This window comes from Salvelinus namaycush, chromosome 7 (genome assembly GCF_016432855.1).
Source record: "Salvelinus namaycush isolate Seneca chromosome 7, SaNama_1.0, whole genome shotgun sequence".
NCBI classification, from domain to species: domain Eukaryota; kingdom Metazoa; phylum Chordata; class Actinopteri; order Salmoniformes; family Salmonidae; genus Salvelinus; species Salvelinus namaycush.
In genome coordinates, this window is record NC_052313.1 from 55,232,835 (window position 1) to 55,253,835 (window position 21,001).

Sequence of the window (21,001 nt, forward strand, 5' to 3'; positions counted from 1 at the left end):
ATAACAATCTGTCTGTATTTTTCATTAAGAAAAGACATTTAGACAATGGGAAAGAAGTATATTTATTAGGGAAAAACTGAAGACAGGATTTGAGTAGCACAGAAACAAGTATTATTTGGATAGATGTACACATCAAGTGTGAAAGAATTCCAGAAAAAGAAAATAACAGAATAGAGAAAAAATAACAATATGCAATATGTCAGTTGCCTCCCCGCCCATAAACGTTCACAGCTAAAATGTCAGCCAGCCACTAAACTGTACAGACAGAAAATGTATATTATACAGTATTTCAACACCTGACCACCACCAGATCAGAATAACCCCATAGATGTTCCCATTCTAGACTGTGCTGAAACAAACAGTTTATGATTTGTATGCAGTGGTTCCCTTCATTTCTATACCATTCTATTTCTATGGTCTAGACTAAGACACTGTCATGGTTTCTGATCCTTCATGGTGCTCTCTCTCATATCAGAGATACTAGACTGAAGCAAGATGGGTCGGTCATCACTCTACTCGTCCGACTGAAGCATCTTCTCGATCTCTTTATCCCAGTTGTCATCTTTGTTGTCTGCCTCCGTCACTACCTCATACTCCTGTAACTCTGCCTGGAGTTCCTTCTCCCAGTCCGCTGTCTCCTCTGAACAAATAACAGCATTATGAGAACAATGCTACAGACTGAAGAGAAAAGAACTAAACATGTCATTCACTCTCCTCCAATTCAACATCCAGCTCTACCACCTGAGCCATTATATATTAAATCCAAGCCCTTTCCAGGTTCCAGTGAAATCAACCAATAGAACTCTGGAGTTCTTGCTGATTGTTTGTTACTCTAGATATGAGCTAATAGTTCTAGAACTAGCCCTCTGGAGTTCTTGCTGATTGTTTGTTACTCTAGATATGAGCTAATAGTTCTAGAACTGACCCTCTGGAGTTGCAGCGTCCTCCTTCTTGTCCAGCACCAGCTGTTCCATCTCTTTCCTCAGGTCTTCATGGTCGATGTTACAGGAGTCAAAGGCATCGCTCACAAACTCGGAGACCCCAGGGCTGGTGGAGATCTCATTCTCCTCTTCCTCCTGCTGTTTAACAACATTAAAAGAGAATCCAGACCATTTCATACATTTGACTTGATATTTACACAGTATTTCAGTGGTCTATACATAGACGTACACAGAATTATTCAAAGGGACTGACTTTTCTTCAGAAAAACAAAACATTGACTCACCTCTCCACTCTTGGGAATGTCACTAATGGATACTGGAGGTGTTTTTGGTCTGATGGTATTTTCTGCATGACAACAACAACATGAAACAGAAGTTAGGCTCTAAACTGTTGCTTGACAGTAGTTCACCAATTGCTCTGCTTTGCACATAACACCAATGCAGTGTTTTTAGGTAGGGACTTGTCAGGATCACACAAACTGAATTTCGACCAACCATAGAACAGAATAGAGTACCTGTGAGGCTGACACCCTCCGGGCTGATGGTCTTCTGCTCCTCTCTGTTGTCTACAGCCTGCTGCTGTGCTGCCAGGGCAGTGAGCTGGGCCGACTGCTTTATCAGGGACACACGGTAGAAGTAGTTCCTCCAGAACACATCCTCCTTCACTCTAAACATACAGAGCATTGAATATGTAAGTAACATACACATATACTTAAGGGTTAATCTATAACTTGATATGAATGGAAACACATGTGTACAGTTCTTCCAATTTCAATGGCTGGTCAAAGCTTTGTGAACCAGTCTGATTGAGCGACAGCTCACCATTCTTTTTCACTTGAACGCAGCAATCTGGCTGGTTCTAAGAGGCTTATCATTGCACAGGACTGGCATCAACCAACATTAGCCAACAGGCCAACTTTATGCCTGCAATCTGTATCTGTAAATAACTCGGGGTTGAAGTGCAATAATGGATTTGTAATGCATTAGATTTGTAATGGCTGTCTGCTGACTGTTTGGGGACCAGGTCGAAGCGCATCCTGTTCAGTAGCTCATCTTCCTGCAGCATCACCATGGCGATAGGATACATCTGCTCAGAGTCGAACTGGAACTGAACTCCAGCTGGTGGGTCTCTCAGGAAGTTCCTCCTGTCCTGGAATAACAGATCAATAAAGTTGTGTTGAATTTAAATCAAATTGAAAAAGGTACAATCGACACAATGCACTCTGACAGTGATGAGATCCAAGTGATGGAATCAAATCACAAACTGTAAGTGCACTATGTGGACAGACAATGTTAGAAATGCTACTAACAGCGGACAAAGCCAGGATCTGTTGCTGCATGGTCTCTTCCTCACTGTAGCCAACCCATGGTGGTACAGCTGTGTCTGGAAGGGAACAACAAGAAACCATTTTAATTCTACCATGTATGTATGTATGTATGTATGTATGTATGTATGTATTGAGAACTATGATCATGTTTACTGGTATATCATCTCAAGATAGTCTGGTTGCCAGTCTGTTTAGTTAACATTCTACTCTGTGTCATGTATCACCAGTATCCCTGCACATTGATATGGTGCTGGTACTGGCCTGTAGAGTACATTCTCCCGTGGGTTTTATTTATTGTGTTACCTGACCTGACGTCGGTTCTGTTCTCTTTTTTCTTTTAAGAATCTATTCTGGATGACACGTTTCTATTTCTTTACCTTGATATTGAATACGGCATTGTTGAGAAAGAGCTTGTAAGTAAGCATTTCACTTGACTGTTTACACCTGTTGTGTCCTGTGCTTATTATAGTTAACTAAAACGAATCATGAAAAACAATTTAGTAAACTGAAATAAAATAATTAGCCAACCCGTTTGAAAAACTAAAACTATACTGAAATTATACTTTAAATGGCTGTAGCCATACTGAGTGGTAAGGCTAAAGCAAATTACTGTAGACGAAAGTCGAGGAGTGAAGTCGGGGGAGGTGCATCTGCGACAGCCAAAAGTCAGACACTAATGTGGTTTTCCAACAACAAGGCATGTAGACGCAAGTCGGACAATTTCCCTCCCAGAATGACTTGAGAAAAGTGATCCGCTCTAACGCGGCCACTGAAATGAGCACGACGCAAGACTGCTCTCACACGGTCACCCAGAGTATCTGTGCTTCACACTGCTACATGGTAGCTACGGGACCAAAACAGCAGAGAAGTTTAACCTCGCTTCAACTCTCCTGGTTGTTGGAAGAAATTGACCCACTACTACTGTTTACTTTGTGCATCTACATCAGGGGTGTCAAACTCATTCCATGGAGGGCCTAGTGTCTGCTGGTTTTTGGTTTTTCCTTTCAATTAAGACCTAGACAACCAGGTGAGGGGAGTTTTTTACTAAATCAGTGACCATAATTCATTAATCAAGTACAAAGGAGGAGCGAAAACCCGCAGACACTCGGCCCATCCATGTGATGAGTTGGATACATATGACCTACGTCAGGCATTCCCAAACGGGTTAAAATGTTCTTTACTGACCATAATTTTCACTTGTCTGACCGCTTGCATGATGACGAGTTTCTCACACGACTGGCCAATCTGGGTGATGTTTTTTCTCACCTGAATGATCTGAATCTAGGATTACAGGGACTTTCTGCAATTATATTCAATGTGTGGGACAAAATTGAGGCTATGATTAAGAAGTTGGAGCTCTTCTCTGTCTGCATTAACAAGGACAACACACAAGTCTTTCCATCATTGTATGATTTTTTGTGTGCAAATGAACTCAAGCTTACGGACAATGTTAAATGTGATATACCGAAGCACCTGAGTTGGGTGTGCAATTACGTAGGTACTTTCCTGAAACGGATGACACAAACAACTGGATTCGTTATCCCTTTCATGCCCTGCCTCCAGTCCACTTACCGATATCTGAACAAGAGCCTCATCGAAATTGGAACAAGCGGTTCTGTGAAAATTTAATTTAAATCAGAAGCTACTGCCAGATTTCTGGATTGGGCTGCGCTCAGAGTATCCTGCCTTGGCAAATCGTGCTGTTATGCCTTTTGCAACCACGTACCTATGTGAGAGTGGATTCTTGGCCCTCACTAGCATGAAAACTAAATACTGACACAGACTTTGTGTTGAAAATTATTTAAGACTGAGACTCTCTCCAATACAACCCAACATTGCAGAGTTATGTGCATCCTTTCAAGCACACCCTTCTCATTAACCTGTGGTGAGTTATTCACAATTTCGATGAACAAATAAGGTTTTATATGTAAGATGGTTAAATAAATAGCAAAATTATTGATTTTTATTATTATTTGTGCCCTGGTCCTATAAGAGCTCTTTGTCACTTCCCACGAGCCGGGTTGTGACAAACTCACTCACACCCATTCTTATGTTTAATAAATGTATCGTATAGTGTGTGTGTGGCAGGCTTACAATGACGGCAAAAAACAACATTTGAGAGTGCGCTGACCCTGGTGCTAGAGGGGGTACGCAGCTGGAGGTTGAATGTTTGAAGGGGTACGGGACTTTGGGAACCACTGATCTACGTCATCTCGCTGAGTCTTCCTTTAAACCTATTATTGTGTTAGGAAGTGACATCCCCCAAAACAAAACAACAACACAAAGGCTACTGTCTGTCCCTAACACTAAAAGAAAATAATATGAAAACCAAAATAGAAATATTTTCATAAAACGTTAACCAAATAAAGACAAATCAAGTGGATCTGAAAACTAACAAAATAAACCGAAGGTCAAATACAAATCTGAAAATGAATAGAAATAGAAACGAATATAAAAACACTAAACAACAATAACCTTGCTGTGCACGTGACAAATGTTGATTTGAGGACACAGCGTACAAGGAGTGGAAGGTCAGCTAATCTCAAGTGGGTATGATGTCTCCACACTGACCTGACTTCTTAGCTTTCTTTTCTTGGACAAATTTGTCCTGTTCTTTTTTGAAATCCCCCAAAATAGTCTGGAAAACAGAAACACAGGCATGTGATGTTACAAGACAGAAACCTCAACGCTTCAAGAAATCAGCGGTTTTGAGCTCACACCAGAGAGGGTGTTATATAGCAACACTAAAACATCCTCCTTGTCAAACAGAATTCAGGAAAGTTTAGCATGCCATGCACCTTGTCAAAAATTCCATCTATGTTCCCTTCTTCCACGCTCTTCTTGATGGTGTGTGCAGTCTCTGCCACAGAGTTGGAGATCTTCTTGGTGGCATTGCTGGCAAAGTTGAATATTAAGCCTGTATATGTAACAGGGATATAAAATCTGGATCACTTTCTCAGCTTCAGATGGCATTGTCATTCAAGTTTTGGCAGGCAAACAATGTATTGTTGTCTCTTAGGCCTACATAAATCATTATTAGTCTGTTCATCACTTTTCACATGAATATAAATTAAAACCATCTATAATCTTCCTTACCACCGAATCCTTTAGCTTGCTGAGAGATGAGTTGGACGGTGTCTCCGTCCTCCTGCCCCAGTTCTTCTGTTGCTGGAGGTTCGTGTTGTTTGTTTACTTCATTTTGGTCTTGAACAATTTTCTCCTCCACAGCAACGTCAGCCACTTCGCTCTCCTCTGTCGTCGATGTGTTCTCTATACCCAGCCACGTTCCCCACCCTTTGAACATTTTCGCCGATGTCTTTCGGGTGTAGCTATGATAGAAAATCGATTGTAAACTAAGTGCTTATAATTGTACCTTCATGGTTCTGTGTTTACGTCACCAGGAAGCGGTGCTATTCTTGTTCTTTTTTTCACAATAAATACAAAACGAGCGCATTACTGCCGCCTGCTGTTACATCTGGGAAATGTTAGCGATATTGTTACAAAACGATAGATGCTATCAGATCAAATGTTGGATTCGAACAACAGTGTGTTATTTAATTAAGAAGAAAAAATGGACCGCTTGCCAGAGAATTCTCCAAGCTGTCCCAATGTATTTTTTTCACCATTTCTCATTCCACACCAACAGGTGACAGTGATGTCCCTTTTCATTGGTTAGTTAGACAGTGATACGAAACAAATGAGGAAGTATTGGTGCTTTCAACAAAACTGGGAACTCGGAAAAAACGATGTCAAATCAAGAAGTCAGTGATCTTCAGGTTGGGGCTTGTTTTTTTCTCGAGTTCGCGGTTGTCTTGAACCAGCGATATTAGAGAAAGGATGAGATAGGAATTCCATTCTCACTGAATAGACAGCCAACCAATTGCGGTCACGTTGTCATACTGCGTCACAAGGTTGCTGGGCTAATCGTCAGGGTATTAGTCGAGAAACGTACCTATTTTCCTCAAAAGTACGTAATATCATGATTCCAAAGCTATATGATATTACGGAGAACAAGTTAATTATCTCACATCTTGGAAAATAGTTGCATTTTGTACTTCTTTTTGACGAAATTCCTGCTAATGTTGGGTTTTTGAGCTAGCCAATTAACTCCCATTCACTCTTTGAAGGAGAACTCTCCTTGTCCCAGAATCACCCAGAATGCACCACGCGGCCCATTGACGACGCATGGGCAACGAACACATTGGGCGTTCATACGGTTTCCCATCTCCTCAAACATGTCTCTGCTTGAATGCTCTGACGTCGGAGATTTCCGAGGTCCGAGCGGCTCAATAAAATCGTATTTATAATTAAACCAAGATGGACCACAGCCTGTCGTTTCAAACGGGAACAAATTACTGTAGTGGGCAGAACAAGCAAGGTGGTAGGCAGAGCCAAGCACGAGCTAGAGAGATTATATTGGCGCGTTCTAGCACGTAGTTGCATATTACCATTAAGGAACGCCTACTCTGTAAAGTGCACTGCAATAACTCAATTCGCCTTCGTACTCCTAATCAACGCGATTTTTACAACTTTGGCAGAGGGTAAAGTCCACAAAACTTAGTCCACTCTGTTCGTAACAGATTCTAATTTTGGGAACAGAAAACTGTATTGAGATCAAATGTTTAGTCGATGAGAAAATGTGCAGAATCTCGGCCAAAATCCATCGAGTTCCATCTTCTCCCACTGCGGGCCACTGGGCTTCCTCTCACTACCACTCACTACCAAATTTGGCGTTTCCACTCACTACCAAATATGGTAGTGGAAACGCCAAGCGGATGCTTCACATTTACACATCCGGTGGAATATCTGTCTCATTGTTCTATCTGTGGCTCAATGGTTCCCAGTTCCCAGTTGTTTCGAACGCGACATGTCTCAAGTGTGTGTTTAAGATCCAACCGGCGATGTCACGCATCTAAATTTACATTTGTGTAAACGGTGTAACAACAGTGTGGGGTAAGATCCGAAGTGAATACACATGAATAAATATATTATTTGACAAGCAGTTTACTGTTTAGAACGATGTAAAAGGAGCTAGCTACTGTACTTGGTGTGTAATAGATTGACCGTTAGCTAGCCAGTTCCTAGCTAGTCAGCAGTCAGTCCAAAGAACACTCTTAGTCATTCAGTAGCTAGCTAGATAGATACTGCTTGGTCACTAGCCTTTTTCACTTTCTGTTCAGTGTCTGTCTGCCAGCCCCCTCCCCAGTGGTGGAAAAAGTACTCAATTGTCATACTTTAGTAAAAGTAAAGATACCTTAATAGAAAATTACTCAATTAAAAGTGAAAGTCACCCAGTAAAATACCACTTGAGTAAAGGTCTAAAACTATTTGGTTTAAAATATACTTAAGTATTAAAAGTAAATTGAATTTCTAAAATATCCTTAAGTATTAAATGTATAAATCATTTCGAATTCCTTATACTAAGCAAAGCAGACAACACCATTAAAAAATATATACATTATTTAGTGAGTCCGCCAGATCCGAGGCAGTAGGGATGACCAGGGAGGTTCTCTTGATAAGTGTGAATTGGACCATTTCCTGTCAAAATGTAACGAGTACTTTTGGGTGTCAGGCAAAATGTATGGAGTACAAAGTACATTATTTTCTTTAGGAATATAGTGAAGTAAATGTAAATGTTGCCAAAACTTTAAATAGTAAAGTACAGATACCCCCAAAAAATGACTTAAGTAGTACTTTAAAGTATTTAACTTAAGGACTTTACACCACTGCCCCTCCCTGTCTCTCCTAGCTCTCTCTCTCACCCCTCTCTTTCTCTCTCTCTCGCTCTCTCTGTCTGGCTGCCTGTCCGTGTCTCTTCTAACAAACCTATTCCACCACTGTTTTACAGCAGAGGAGAATCATCATGAAGACTCTGCTGGTGTTTGACTTCGACGACACCTTGGTGGATGACAACAGCGACACCTGGGTTATTCAGTGTATCCCGGACCAATGCCTGCCAGACCTGGTCAAGAACTCCTACCAGAAGGGACGCTGGACAGAGTACATGGGCAGAGTCATGTCCTATATAGGAGACCAGGACATCAGCCCCGATACAATCCGAAGTGTGATGGAGACAATACCGTTTACAGATGGAATGATTGAACTGTTGACGTTCATTGTGAGTAACAAGAACGACATTGACTGCATCATCATCTCAGATTCAAACACAGTGTTCATCGACTGGATACTGCAAGTGGCTGGGGTTCAAGCCGCGGTCGACCAAGTCTTCACCAACCCGGCTACGTTTGACAAGCGTGGATACATGGAGATAGAATGCTACCATTCTCACCAGTGTAGCCAGTGCCCTGTCAATCTGTGTAAGAGGAAAGTGCTGGCTGATTTCCTAGCAGGGCAGTTGAAAGGAGGGGTAGACTATCAGAGAACTTTCTATGTAGGGGACGGAGGGAACGACCTTTGCCCTTCCAACAGTCTAAGGGAAGGAGATGTGGTGTTCCCTAGAAAGGGTTACACCTTGGAGAGGCTGCTCTCTAGACAGAGTGCACAACAAGGAGAGGGTTCATCGAACCCAAGAGTCATAGGATGGACAAGTGGAAAAGAGATCCTGATGGAACTGAAAGCATGTGTTCCCCTGTAGGGATAGTGTACAGCTCTTTCTCATACTAAAATAAGTGTACTTGCAACGATAAAAAGTATACCAAATGCTTGAGAGGGAAGGATTGTGTCTTTGTCCTGTTTTGAAAAGTTTTTGAAAATTCTGTTTTAAATTTGTGGGACTGTATCACATCACTTTCTCAGGTTCAGATGCAAATTAATGTACATCTTTGTTTTTGTCTTTAGCAAATGTAGAGAGAAACAGAACCCAGGAGACAGAAAAGGAAAAAACGAATCACACCTGTAAATTACATGTTATAACTGTTTATAATCAAATATATATTCTAGGATGTACAGTCAATAAAATACATTGGCATCACTTTTACTAGGGCACTATCTATGTGAAAAATGTATTACCAGTCCAGTGTATTATTAACAGTCCAGTGTATTACCAGTGCAATTATTTGTTGTCTCTACTAGGCTCTATTCTGAGTGTTATGATATAAATGGACGGTTTCTGCTTCAGCAGTGCGGTTTCGTGGACCGTGACCCCGTCTCCCTGTCTCCCAAGATACCCCTCTGTCTGTCCCTTGTTTGTGTCAATACGCTGATAGTAGGACGAGGCGCGGTGAATGTGATTGGTCGAACGCTGCTATTTGCGGCTGGTAAGATTATCAGAGGCGCTGCTGTCTGCGGCGGAGATGCTCTGTCACAACAGCTGAGCGCCTGCCGCGTCAACATAAATAGATAACGAAACTAAATAGCGGAATGTCCGTTATTTTCTAAAAGGACTGTCCGGGGTTTATTCAATTGGTTGGTTTAGAAGGGAATTGCGTATAAATAAGGATCTACAACAGATGGCGTGTGATGCCTTTTGACCCGCTCCAAACACAGAATGCTTTAACAACAGGATAATAAACCACGTCGAGCAGGTAGATATGTGGCTATTGTTCAGTGAGCTGTGTTAATGATCTTCACTCGGGACTATTTAGATTGAATAGTATTCTGTCAAGTATATGTAGGCCTATGTGAATGCATTACATTGTGTTTTAAATAAGACTACTAATAGATTACATGATCAATACTCTCTGGATCCATTGTAAATCCATGCTTACTATCTGTGCTCAGTAAATCGTTTTTTGCAAGGTGTTGCTGCTTACAGTATTGCAAAATGTTCATTATGCAATGTTTTCTGTTTTAGCAATAAACCCAATTTGATTCTATCACGCTTCATTCATTTAAATGTCATGTTGAAACTAATTCCCATTGCGGTTTGCATTCTACAGACCATAGCCTGTCTTAACGTCAGTATAACCAGATGTGTAAAGGGACAGGGAAGTCCAACGTCATATGTTCTGTATTACTCATGTATAATGCATGGATGTGCCAAGTCAATGCCATACATTTTTAAAGGGTACATTAAGATATTTAATGTCTCGTGTTTCAGGAACACAATGTCATCTAAGGGACAGGAGTCGCCGGAATCCTCGTACACCTATGATTTCTGTGACCTAACCCATCCCACGGAGGTTCTAGAAGCCCTCAGAGAATACTACACAGAAGGCTTGTTCACTGACATAGCTCTACAGTGCTCTACAGGGGAGGTCTTCCACTGCCATAAAGTGGCTCTATGCTCCCGTAGTTCCTACTTCAGAGCCATGTTCACAGCAGATATGAGAGAGCGGTCCCACAGTGTCATCAGACTGCCTGGGGTAGATGTGGAGGTGCTGACGACTCTGATGGACTATGTATACACCTCCAAGGTAGGGTACACCTCTGAGACCATTTATGAGTGACTGTCCATTATATAAATGTACAGTCGTGGCCAAAAGTTTTGAGAATGACACAAATATTAATTTCCACAATGTCTGCTGCCTCAGTGTCTTTAGATATTTTTGTCAGATGTTACTATGGAATACTGAAGTATAATTACAAGCATTTCATAAGTGTCAAAGGCTTTTATTGACAATTACATGAAGTTGATGCAAAGAGTCAATATTTGTAGTGTTGACCCTTCTTTTTCAAGACCTCTGCAATCCACCCTGACATGCTGTCAATTAACTTCTGGGCCACATCCTGACTGATGGCAGCCCATTCTTGCTTATCACTTTTGCCTCATGGCAAGATGCTCCATCATGCTGGAAAAGGTATTGTTTGCCACCAAACTGTTCCTGGATGGTTGGGAGAAGTTGCTCTCGGAGGATGTGTTGGTACCATTCTTTATTCATGGCTGTGTTCTTAGGAAAAATTATGAGTGAGCCCACTCCCTTGGCTGAGAAGCAATCCCACACATGAATGGTCTCAGGATGCTTTACTGTTGGCATGACACAGGACTGATAGTAGCGTTCAGCTTGTCTTCTCCGGACAAGCTTTTTTCCGGATGCCCCAAACAATCGGAAAGGGGATTCATCAGAGAAAATGACTTTACCTCAGTCCTCAGCAGTCCAATCCCTGTACCTTTTGCAAAATATCAGTCTGTCCCTGATGTTTTTCCTGGAGAGAAGTGGCTTCTTTGCTGCCCTTCTTGACACCAGGCCATCCTCCAAAAGTCTTCACCTCACTGTGCATGCAGATGCACAATGCACAATGCCTGCTGCCATTCCTGAGCAAGCTCTGTACTGGTGGTGCCCCGATCCCGCAGCTGAATCAACTTTAGGAGACGGTCCTGGCGCTTGCTGGACTTTCTTGGACGCCCTGAAGGCTTTTTCACAACAATTGAACCGCTCTCCTTGAAGTTCTTGATGATCCGATAAATGGTTGATTTAGGTGCAATCTTACTGGCAGCAATATCCTTGCCTGTGAAGCTCTTTTTGTGCAAAGCAATGATGACGGCACGTGTTTCCTTGCAGGTAACCATGGGTGACAGAGGAAGAACAATGATTCCAAGCACCACCCTCCTTTTGAAGCTTCCAGTCTGTTATTCGAACTCAATCAGCATGACAGAGTGATCTCCAGCCTTGTCCTTGTTAACACTCACACCTGTGTTAACGAGATAATCACTGACATGATGTCAGCCGGTCCTTTTGTGGCAGGGCTGAAATGCAGTGGAAATGTTTTGGGGGGATTCAGTTCATTTGCATGGCAAAGAGGGACTTTGCAATTAATTGCAATTCGTCTGATCACTCTTCATAACATTCTGGAGTATATGCAAATTGCCATCATACAACCTGAGGCAGCAGACTTTGTGAAAATCAATATTTGTGTCGTTCTCAAAACTTTTGGCCATGACTGTAGTAGCCTAATATTAAAAAATGTTATGTATTTTTTAATTTCTATTTAACCTTTATTTAAGTAGGCAAGTCAGTTAAGAACAAATTCTTATTTACAATGACGGGATTTTCGTCTGTTAAAATAATCTTTATCAATGATGAAACATAAGAAAAACATTCCACCCACGAGGCCAAAGAGGACACTTTTTGTCATTGACTGCAGGAAAGAGCTATATAATACCCTACATGATCAAAAGTATGTGGACACCCGCTCGTCCAACATCTCATTCCTAAATCACGGGCATTAATATGGAGTTGGTCATCCCCTTTGCTGCTATAACAGCCTCCCCTCTTCTGGGAAGGCTTTCCACTCTGTTGGAACATTGCTGCGGGGACTTGCATCCATTCAGCCACAAGAGCATTAGTGAGGTTGGGCACTGATGTTGGGCGATTAGGCCTGGCTCGCAGTCGGGGTTCCAATTCATCCCAAAGGTGTTCGATGGGGTTGAGGTCAGGGCTCTGTGCAGGCCAGTCAAGTTTTCCACACTTATCTCGACAAACCATTTCTGTATGGACCTTGCTTTGTGCACGGGGGCATTGTCATAATGAAACAGGAAAGGGCCTTCACCAAAACTGTTGCCAAAAAACTTGGAAGCACATAATCATCTAGAATGTCATTGCGTGCTGTAGTGTTAAGATTTCCCGTCACTGGAACTAAGGTCTCTAGCCCGACCCATGAAAAGCAGCCCCAGACCATTATTCCTGCTCCGCCAAACAGTCGGCACTGTGCATTTGGGCAGTTGGCGTTCTCTTGGCATCCGCCAAACCCAGATTCGACCATTGGACAGCCAGGTGGTGAAGTGTGATTCATCACTCCAGAATACGCATTTCCAAAGATCCAGAGTCCAATGGTGGCGAGCTTTACACCACTCCAGCCGACGCTTGGCATTGCGCATGGTGATCTTAGGCTTGTGTGCGGCTGCTCTGCCATGGAAACCCATTTCATGAAGCTCCTGACGAACAGTTATTGTGCTGACGTTGCTTCCAGAGGCAGTTTGGAAATCTGTAGTGAGTGTTGCAACCGAGGACAGATGATTTTTACACGCTTCAGCCCTCAGCGGTCCTGTTCTGTGAGCTTGTGTGGCTTACCACTTCGCGGCTCAGCCGTTGTTGTTCCTAGACGTTTACACTTCACAATAACAGCACTGACAGTTTACCGGGGCAGAAATTTGACAAACTGACTTGTTGGAAAGGTGGCATCCTATGACAGTGCCACGTTGAAAGTCACTGAGCGCTTCAGTAAGGCCATTCTACTGCCAATGTCTCGATTTTGTACACCCGTCAGCAATGGGTGTGGCTGAAATAGCCGAATCCACACATTTTAAGGGGTGTTCACATACTTTTGTATATATAGTGTAAGTTATTTCCTGCATCCCAAATGGCACCCTATTCCCAGACAGTGCAATATGGGCCCTATGGGCGCTGGTCAAAAGTAGTGCAGAATAGGGTGCTATTTGGGACGCAACTCTAAACTCTCTCCCTCCCAGGCCTCCATTACCCAGTGGAATGTAGAGTCTCTGCTGGAGGCTGCAGACCTGCTGCAGTTCGGAGCCGTGAAAACGGCCTGTGAGAACTTCCTGGTTCGTCTCCTCGACGTCGACAACTGTCTGGGCATGCTCAGTTTCGCCCAGCTCCATGTGTGTCTGTCCCTGGAGAAGGAGGCACGCAGGGTCCTGCTCTGCCGCTTCCACGAGGTATAGGTTCAGGTTTAGGTTTTGGATTATTCCTACATCGTGGTACATATACAGAAACAAACAACAAATATGATGTAATTCAATATATATATATAAAAACTAATCAGGTATGTATTCTACTAAATCAATAGATGTGTTTATTAAATGTCTTTAGTGATTTGGGGGTGTCGTTTTCTCAGGTGGTGAGAGAGGAGGAGTTCCAGGAGCTGGGGGTGGAGAAGGTGAGGAGCCTCCTGCAGGAGGAGAACCTGCCGGAGGTGTTGAAAGAGGCGGTGCTGGTGGAGGGGGTGGTGAGGTGGCTGGCCCACGATACTCTTGCCCGCAGGGGACACTTCCAGGAGCTTCTTCACTCCGCCCACTTAGACCTGAAGGAAGAGTACCTCAGGACTGCCTTGGAGCTTCATAGAGAGTGTCTGGAGACTGGCGCTGAAGACATCCACTCTCTATTTGTCCAAGCTCTGAAGACTGCTTTTAATATCAATAAAAGCCCTCCGGAACACTGCAGAAGGAGCAGGAGACTGACCTCCAGGATGTTTGTGATAGGAGGGTACCACTGGCACCCTCTGTCTGAGGTCCAGACCTGGGACCCGGTCACGGACCAGTGGCAGCAGGGGGAGGATATGCCAGACCACACCAGGGAGAGTTATGGAGTTTCCCTCCTGGGCTCCAACATCTACATTAGCGGCGGCTACAGGACAGACACTACAGAGGCTCTAGATACAGTGTGGGTTTACAGCAGTGATGCTGATAAGTGGACACAGGGGCAGCCCATGCTGACAGCGAGGTACTACCACTGTTCTGTGGCTCTGCATGGGTGTGTCTACGTCATAGGAGGGTACAGAGGAGGGGCGCCCATGGGGGAAACGGAATTCTATGACCCCCTGAAAATGAAGTGGATTTCAGTAGCTAATATGGTACAAGGTAGGTTGGCCTATGAAGGTTTGGAATATGACACAGTTGTGTAACTTGACAGTTGATTTTTTGTTGTACGTTTTGTCATATAGTGAATGTATTTGTTTACTGTGACAATTCTTTCTTTCCTTCCTTCCTTCCTTCCTTCCTTCCTTCCTTCCTTCCTTCCTTCCTTCCTTCCTTCCTTCCTTCCTTCCTTCCTTCCTTCCTTCCTTCCTTCCTTCCTTCTCTTGTCACAGGTGTGGGGAACGCTACGGCCTGTGTTCTGAGAGACACAATATATGTGGCAGGCGGTCACTATGGTCACAAGGGAAGCTGCACCTATGATAAGATTCAGACCTACAGGGCAGACGTCAATGAATGGAGCATAACAACGACCTGTCCTCATCCAGGTACCACAACACAACTCGGTTATATCATCCCTGGTTCTATAGAGCTACAGAGAGATAAACTCAGTTATATCATCCCTGGTTCTATAGAGCTACAGAGAGATAAACTCTGTTATATCAGCCCTGGTTCTATAGAGCTACAGAGAGATAAACTCTGTTATATCAGCCCTGGTTCTATAGAGCTACAGAGAGATAAACTCTGTTATATCAGCCCTGGTTCTATAGAGCTACAGAGAGATAAACTCTGTTATATCAGACCTGGTTCTATAGAGCTACAGAGAGATAAACTCTGTTATATCAGCCCTGGTTCTATAGAGCTACAGAGAGATAAACTCTGTTATATCAGCCCTGGTTCTATAGAGCTACAGAGAGATAAACTCTGTTATATCAGCCCTGGTTCTATAGAGCTACAGAGAGATAAACTCTGTTATATCAGCCCTGGTTCTATGGAGCTACAGAGAGATAAACTCTGTTATATCAGCCCTGGTTCTATAGAGCTACAGAGAGATAAACTGTTATATCAGCCCTGGTTCTATAGAGCTACAGAGAGATAAACTGTTATATCAGCCCTGGTTCTATGGAGCTACAGAGAGATAAACTCTGTTATATCAGCCCTGGTTCTATAGAGCTACAGAGAGATAAACTGTTATATCAGCCCTGGTTCTATGGAGCTACAGAGAGATAAACTGTTATATCAGCCCTGGTTCTATAGAGCTACAGAGAGATAAACTGTTATATCAGCCCTGGTTCTATAGAGCTACAGAGAGATAAACTGTTATATCAGCCCTGGTTCTATGGAGCTACAGAGAGATAAACTCTGTTATATCAGCCCTGGTTCTATGGAGCTACAGAGAGATAAACTGTTATATCAGCCCTGGTTCTATAGAGCTACAGAGAGATACACTCTGTTATATCAGCCCTGGTTCTATGGAGCTACAGAGAGATAAACTGTTATATCAGCCCTGGTTCTATGGAGCTACAGAGAGATAAACTGTTATATCAGCCCTGGTTCTATAGAGCTACAGAGAGATAAACTCTGTTATATCAGCCCTGGTTCTATAGAGCTACAGAGAGATAAACTGTTATATCAGCCCTGGTTCTATGGAGCTACAGAGAGATAAACTGTTATATCAGCCCTGGTTCTATGGAGCTACAGAGAGATAAACTGTTATATCAGCCCTGGTTCTATAGAGCTACAGAGAGATAAACTGTTATATCAGCCCTGGTTCTATGGAGCTACAGAGAGATAAACTGTTATATCAGCCCTGGTTCTATGGAGCTACAGAGAGATAAACTGTTATATCAGCCCTGGTTCTATAGAGCTACAGAGAGATAAACTGTTATATCAGCCCTGGTTCTATAGAGCTACAGAGAGATAAACTGTTATATCAGCCCTGGTTCTATAGAGCTACAGAGAGATAAACTGTTATATCAGCCCTGGTTCTATAGAGCTACAGAGAGATAAACTGTTATATCAGCCCTGGTTCTATAGAGCTACAGAGAGATAAACTGTTATATCAGCCCTGGTTCTATGGAGCTACAGAGAGATAAACTGTTATATCAGCCCTGGTTCTATGGAGCTACAGAGAGATAAACTGTTATATCAGCCCTGGTTCTATAGAGCTACAGAGAGATAAACTCTGTTATATCAGCCCTGGTTCTATAGAGCTACAGAGAGATAAACTGTTATATCAGCCCTGGTTCTATGGAGCTACAGAGAGATAAACTCTGTTATATCAGCCCTGGTTCTATAGAGCTACAGAGAGATAAACTGTTATATCAGCCCTGGTTCTATGGAGCTACAGAGAGATAAACTCTGTTATATCAGCCCTGGTTCTATGGAGCTACAGAGAGATAAACTGTTATATCAGCCCTGGTTCTATGGAGCTACAGAGAGATAAACTCTGTTATATCAGCCCTGGTTCTATAGAGCTACAGAGAGATAAACTGTTATATCAGCCCTGGCTCTATGGAGCTACAGAGAGATAAACTGTTATATCAGCCCTGGTTCTATAGAGCTACAGAGAGATAAACTCTGTTATATCAGCCCTGGTTCTATAGAGCTACAGAGAGATAAACTGTTATATCAGCCCTGGCTCTATGGAGCTACAGAGAGATAAACTGTTATATCAGCCCTGGTTCTATAGAGCTACAGAGAGATAAACTCTGTTATATCAGCCCTGGTTCTATAGAGCTACAGAGAGATAAACTGTTATATCAGCCCTGGTTCTATAGAGCTACAGAGAGATAAACTGTTATATCAGCCCTGGTTCTATAGAGCTACAGAGAGATAAACTGTTATATCAGCCCTGGTTCTATGGAGCTACAGAGAGATAAACTGTTATATCAGCCCTGGTTCTATAGAGCTACAGAGAGATAAACTCTGTTATATCAGCCCTGGTTCTATAGAGCTACAGAGAGATACACTCTGTTATATCAGCCCTGGCTCTATGGAGCTACAGAGAGATAAACTCTGTTATATCAGCCCTGGTTCTATAGAGCTACAGAGAGATAAACTCTGTTATATCAGCCCTGGTTCTATAGAGCTACAGAGAGATACACTCTGTTATATCAGCCCTGGTTCTATAGAGCTACAGAGAGATAAACTCTGTTATATCAGCCCTGGTTCTATAGAGCTACAGAGAGATAAACTCTGTTATATCAGCCCTGGTTCTATAGAGCTACAGAGAGATACACTCTGTTATATCAGCCCTGGTTCTATAGAGCTACAGAGAGATACACTCTGTTATATCAGCCCTGGTTCTATAGAGCTACAGAGAGATAAACTCTGTTATATCAGCCCTGGTTCTATAGAGCTACAGAGAGATACACTCTGTTATATCAGCCCTGGTTCTATAGAGCTACAGAGAGATAAACTGTTATATCAGCCCTGGCTCTATGGAGCTACAGAGAGATAAACTGTTATATCAGCCCTGGCTCTATGGAGCTACAGAGAGATACACTCTGTTATATCAGCCCTGGTTCTATAGAGCTACAGAGAGATACACTCTGTTATATCAGCCCTGGTTCTATGGAGCTACAGAGAGATAAACTGTTATATCAGCCCTGGCTCTATGGAGCTACAGAGAGATAAACTGTTATATCAGCCCTGGCTCTATGGAGCTACAGAGAGATAAACTGTTATATCAGCCCTGGCTCTATGGAGCTACAGAGAGATACACTCTGTTATATCAGCCCTGGTTCTATAGAGCTACAGAGAGATACACTCTGTTATATCAGCCCTGGTTCTATGGAGCTACAGAGAGATAAACTGTTATATCAGCCCTGGCTCTATGGAGCTACAGAGAGATAAACTGTTATATCAGCCCTGGCTCTATGGAGCTACAGAGAGATAAACTGTTATATCAGCCCTGGCTCTATGGAGCTACAGAGAGATACACTCTGTTATATCAGCCCTGGTTCTATAGAGCTACAGAGAGATACACTCTGTTATATCAGCCCTGGTTCTATGGAGCTACAGAGAGATACACTCTGTTATATCAGCCCTGGTTCTATAGAGCTACAGAGAGATACACTCTGTTATATCAGCCCTGGTTCTATGGAGCTACAGAGAGATACACTCTGTTATATCAGCCCTGGCTCTATGGAGCTACAGAGAGATACACTCTGTTATATCAGCCCTGGTTCTATAGAGCTACAGAGAGATAAACTGTTATATCAGCCCTGGCTCTATGGAGCTACAGAGAGATAAACTGTTATATCAGCCCTGGTTCTATGGAGCTACAGAGAGAAAATGGGACAGTGCATTAAAATCCAAAGGTTCTGGTGCGGCTCAACCACACGAGGAACTCTGTTAATAACTAACTTACCCCCGGCTTGAAGGAATTATGAAAAACAAATAGTTATGGTGTAGTGCAGCATTCAAATTTTACACAAATATGAATGCAGAGATGTCTACTCTCTTGAAGCAAAACACACACCATGTAAAGTGATGCACATAAGTAGTAGTCATCCTTCCTGTATTTGAGCAAAGATCATTTATTTGACCTCTGTGCATCAGAACTAAATCCATGAATGAATCTGTCTTGACCGTCCCTTAGAGTACGGCCTGTGCCTGGTGTCACTGCATCCCAAGCTGTACCTGGTGGGTGGTCAGACCACCATCACAGACTGTTACGAACCGGACAGAGATGAGTGGCGCCAGCTGGCCAGGACCAATGAGAGGAGGATGGAGTGTGGCGCCGTGGCCATGAACGAGTCCCTGTACGTCACCGGGGGCTACTCCTACTCCAAGGGCACCTACCTGCAGAGCGTGGAGAGGTACGACCCCGAACAGGACACCTGGGAGATCGTGGGGAATTTACCTGGAGCGGCGCGGTCACATGGATGTGTCTGTGTTTACGGTGTTTAGAGAGAGCGAGAGAGAGAGAGAGAGAGAGAGAGAGAGAGAGAGAGAGAGAGAGAGAGAGAGAGAGAGAAAGAGAGTGGGTGCGTTCCAGGTTGTCAGTAATGCAGTTGTGGGTGTGTGTGTTTATAGTGTTTAGAGGCAGAGTGGGGGTCTTTATTGCTGTTGTGCTGCGCTGCACATCTCAGAAAATAGTTTTCATAAACTATATATTGTATTCCTGTTGTTTACCACTTACCCAGGCGTTGTGAGATCGTGTGACTGCATTTGAGACAACCTGGAACGTGTCCTTTGTTACTGCTCCATTCAGAGGACTTTTTCAGACATCTGATCACATCTGATCTACCTCATCCTGTTGTCCTACTATAGACACGTGAATATTTATTGTGTCCGATTAAGAGATTTTTGGGCGTGAAATGTTCCCCTATGCTTGAAGTGGGGGCCTGAGTGAAAAAGTTTAGGAACCCCTGAATTAGATAACTAACGGTGTGTTGTTTACAATGATTTGTTTGTTTTATACATTGTATTGTAAAACTTTTGATTGTGAAAATCATTTATTGGATTTTTACTTGATTTAGCCATTTTGAATGGCAGCAGCTGACACACATTGCAAAGCACCACTAGGGGATTTATACTAAAATATTTCTTAATATTTATTTTATTTATTTGAACAGGAAAAAAGAGGAGTTGATACCATACAAATGAATGTACAACTTTGCATAGTTTTCTATCTTTTAAATATAATTTTAAAAGAATCACCGGCAGTAGCCTTTCCTGCAGGACAATGACCAAATCGACCTCTTGTAACGGCTGTTGGAAGGAGAGGACCAAGGTGCAGCGTGGTACGTGTCCATATTTATTAAATGAACACTGAAATAACAAAAATAACGACCGAAACATAGAATGCCCACCCCAACTCACGCCCTGACCAAACCAAAATAGAGACATAACAAAGGAACTAAGGTCAGGGCGTGACACCTCTAGTGGCCTCGTGGGTGGAATGTTATTAAGATTTTTCATAATTTTATAATTAATAAACCTTTTTTGTGGGGTGGGAGGCGCAGAAAATCTGTTTTTATATGTCAAACGGCTTGGTTATATTTCAGTCTTCTGTGATGTATATAAAGTGTAATATTGGGATGCAAATTCAAAATGTAATACATTTCAACTCTATATCTGACATGATACAGGTGTCTTCTTTGTTAAACCCAGAACCATGTGTGTACTTTTGAAGAACAAAACCTCAACTACATTGGTAAGAACAACCCAGGCAGGTGAAGAAACACTCTGCTGAAGGTAAAAGGTTCAAACTAATTTGGTAAAGAGAATTAAATTGAACGAGTCATCATTTCCATAGTGTCTGTAAAGTAATTGCTGTTCACACCCACTCCACTGGGTAAAAACTGGTTGAATCGACGTTGTTGCCACGTCATTTCCACAACAAAAATGTAACGCGATGACGTTGAACCAACGTGGAAAACTGGATTTGCAAAAAAGTCATCAATGTAAAAGGAATTTAGTCTTTTGTTCACCCAAGTTTCAACCTAAAT

General features: G+C 42.7%; 3 protein-coding genes across 4 annotated transcripts; 2 read left to right on the top strand and 1 right to left on the bottom strand.

Annotated features, from left to right (window-relative positions):
- Nucleotides 1–43: 43 nt before the first annotated feature.
- LOC120051473 (synapse-associated protein 1-like) lies at nucleotides 44–5,693 on the bottom strand. Its single transcript, XM_038998353.1, has 9 exons — nucleotides 5,366–5,693; nucleotides 5,068–5,186; nucleotides 4,841–4,907; nucleotides 2,252–2,325; nucleotides 1,952–2,091; nucleotides 1,457–1,608; nucleotides 1,226–1,287; nucleotides 926–1,079; nucleotides 44–640 (listed from the first exon to the last, which is right to left on the bottom strand). The coding sequence occupies exons 1-9, from the start codon at nucleotides 5,571–5,573 to the stop codon at nucleotides 513–515; spliced, it is 1,104 nt and encodes a 367-aa protein (XP_038854281.1). The 5' UTR covers nucleotides 5,574–5,693; the 3' UTR covers nucleotides 44–512.
- Nucleotides 5,694–7,080: 1,387 nt separating this feature from the next.
- LOC120050538 (pyridoxal phosphate phosphatase PHOSPHO2-like) lies at nucleotides 7,081–10,044 on the top strand. 2 transcript variants are annotated; one of them, XM_038997125.1, is made up of 2 exons: nucleotides 7,081–7,222; nucleotides 8,118–10,044. In XM_038997125.1, exon 2 carries the CDS (start codon nucleotides 8,133–8,135, stop codon nucleotides 8,862–8,864), a length of 732 nt encoding a protein of 243 aa, XP_038853053.1. In that variant the 5' UTR covers nucleotides 7,081–7,222; nucleotides 8,118–8,132; the 3' UTR covers nucleotides 8,865–10,044. The 2 variants fall into 2 exon arrangements, with proteins under 2 accessions (XP_038853053.1, XP_038853054.1); XM_038997126.1 differs by having other exon boundaries at nucleotides 8,121–10,044.
- Nucleotides 10,045–10,275: 231 nt separating this feature from the next.
- LOC120050539 (kelch-like protein 23) lies at nucleotides 10,276–19,457 on the top strand. Its single transcript, XM_038997127.1, has 5 exons — nucleotides 10,276–10,584; nucleotides 13,578–13,784; nucleotides 13,964–14,705; nucleotides 14,936–15,088; nucleotides 19,147–19,457. The coding sequence occupies exons 1-5, from the start codon at nucleotides 10,276–10,278 to the stop codon at nucleotides 19,455–19,457; spliced, it is 1,722 nt and encodes a 573-aa protein (XP_038853055.1).
- Nucleotides 19,458–21,001: the final 1,544 nt, after the last annotated feature.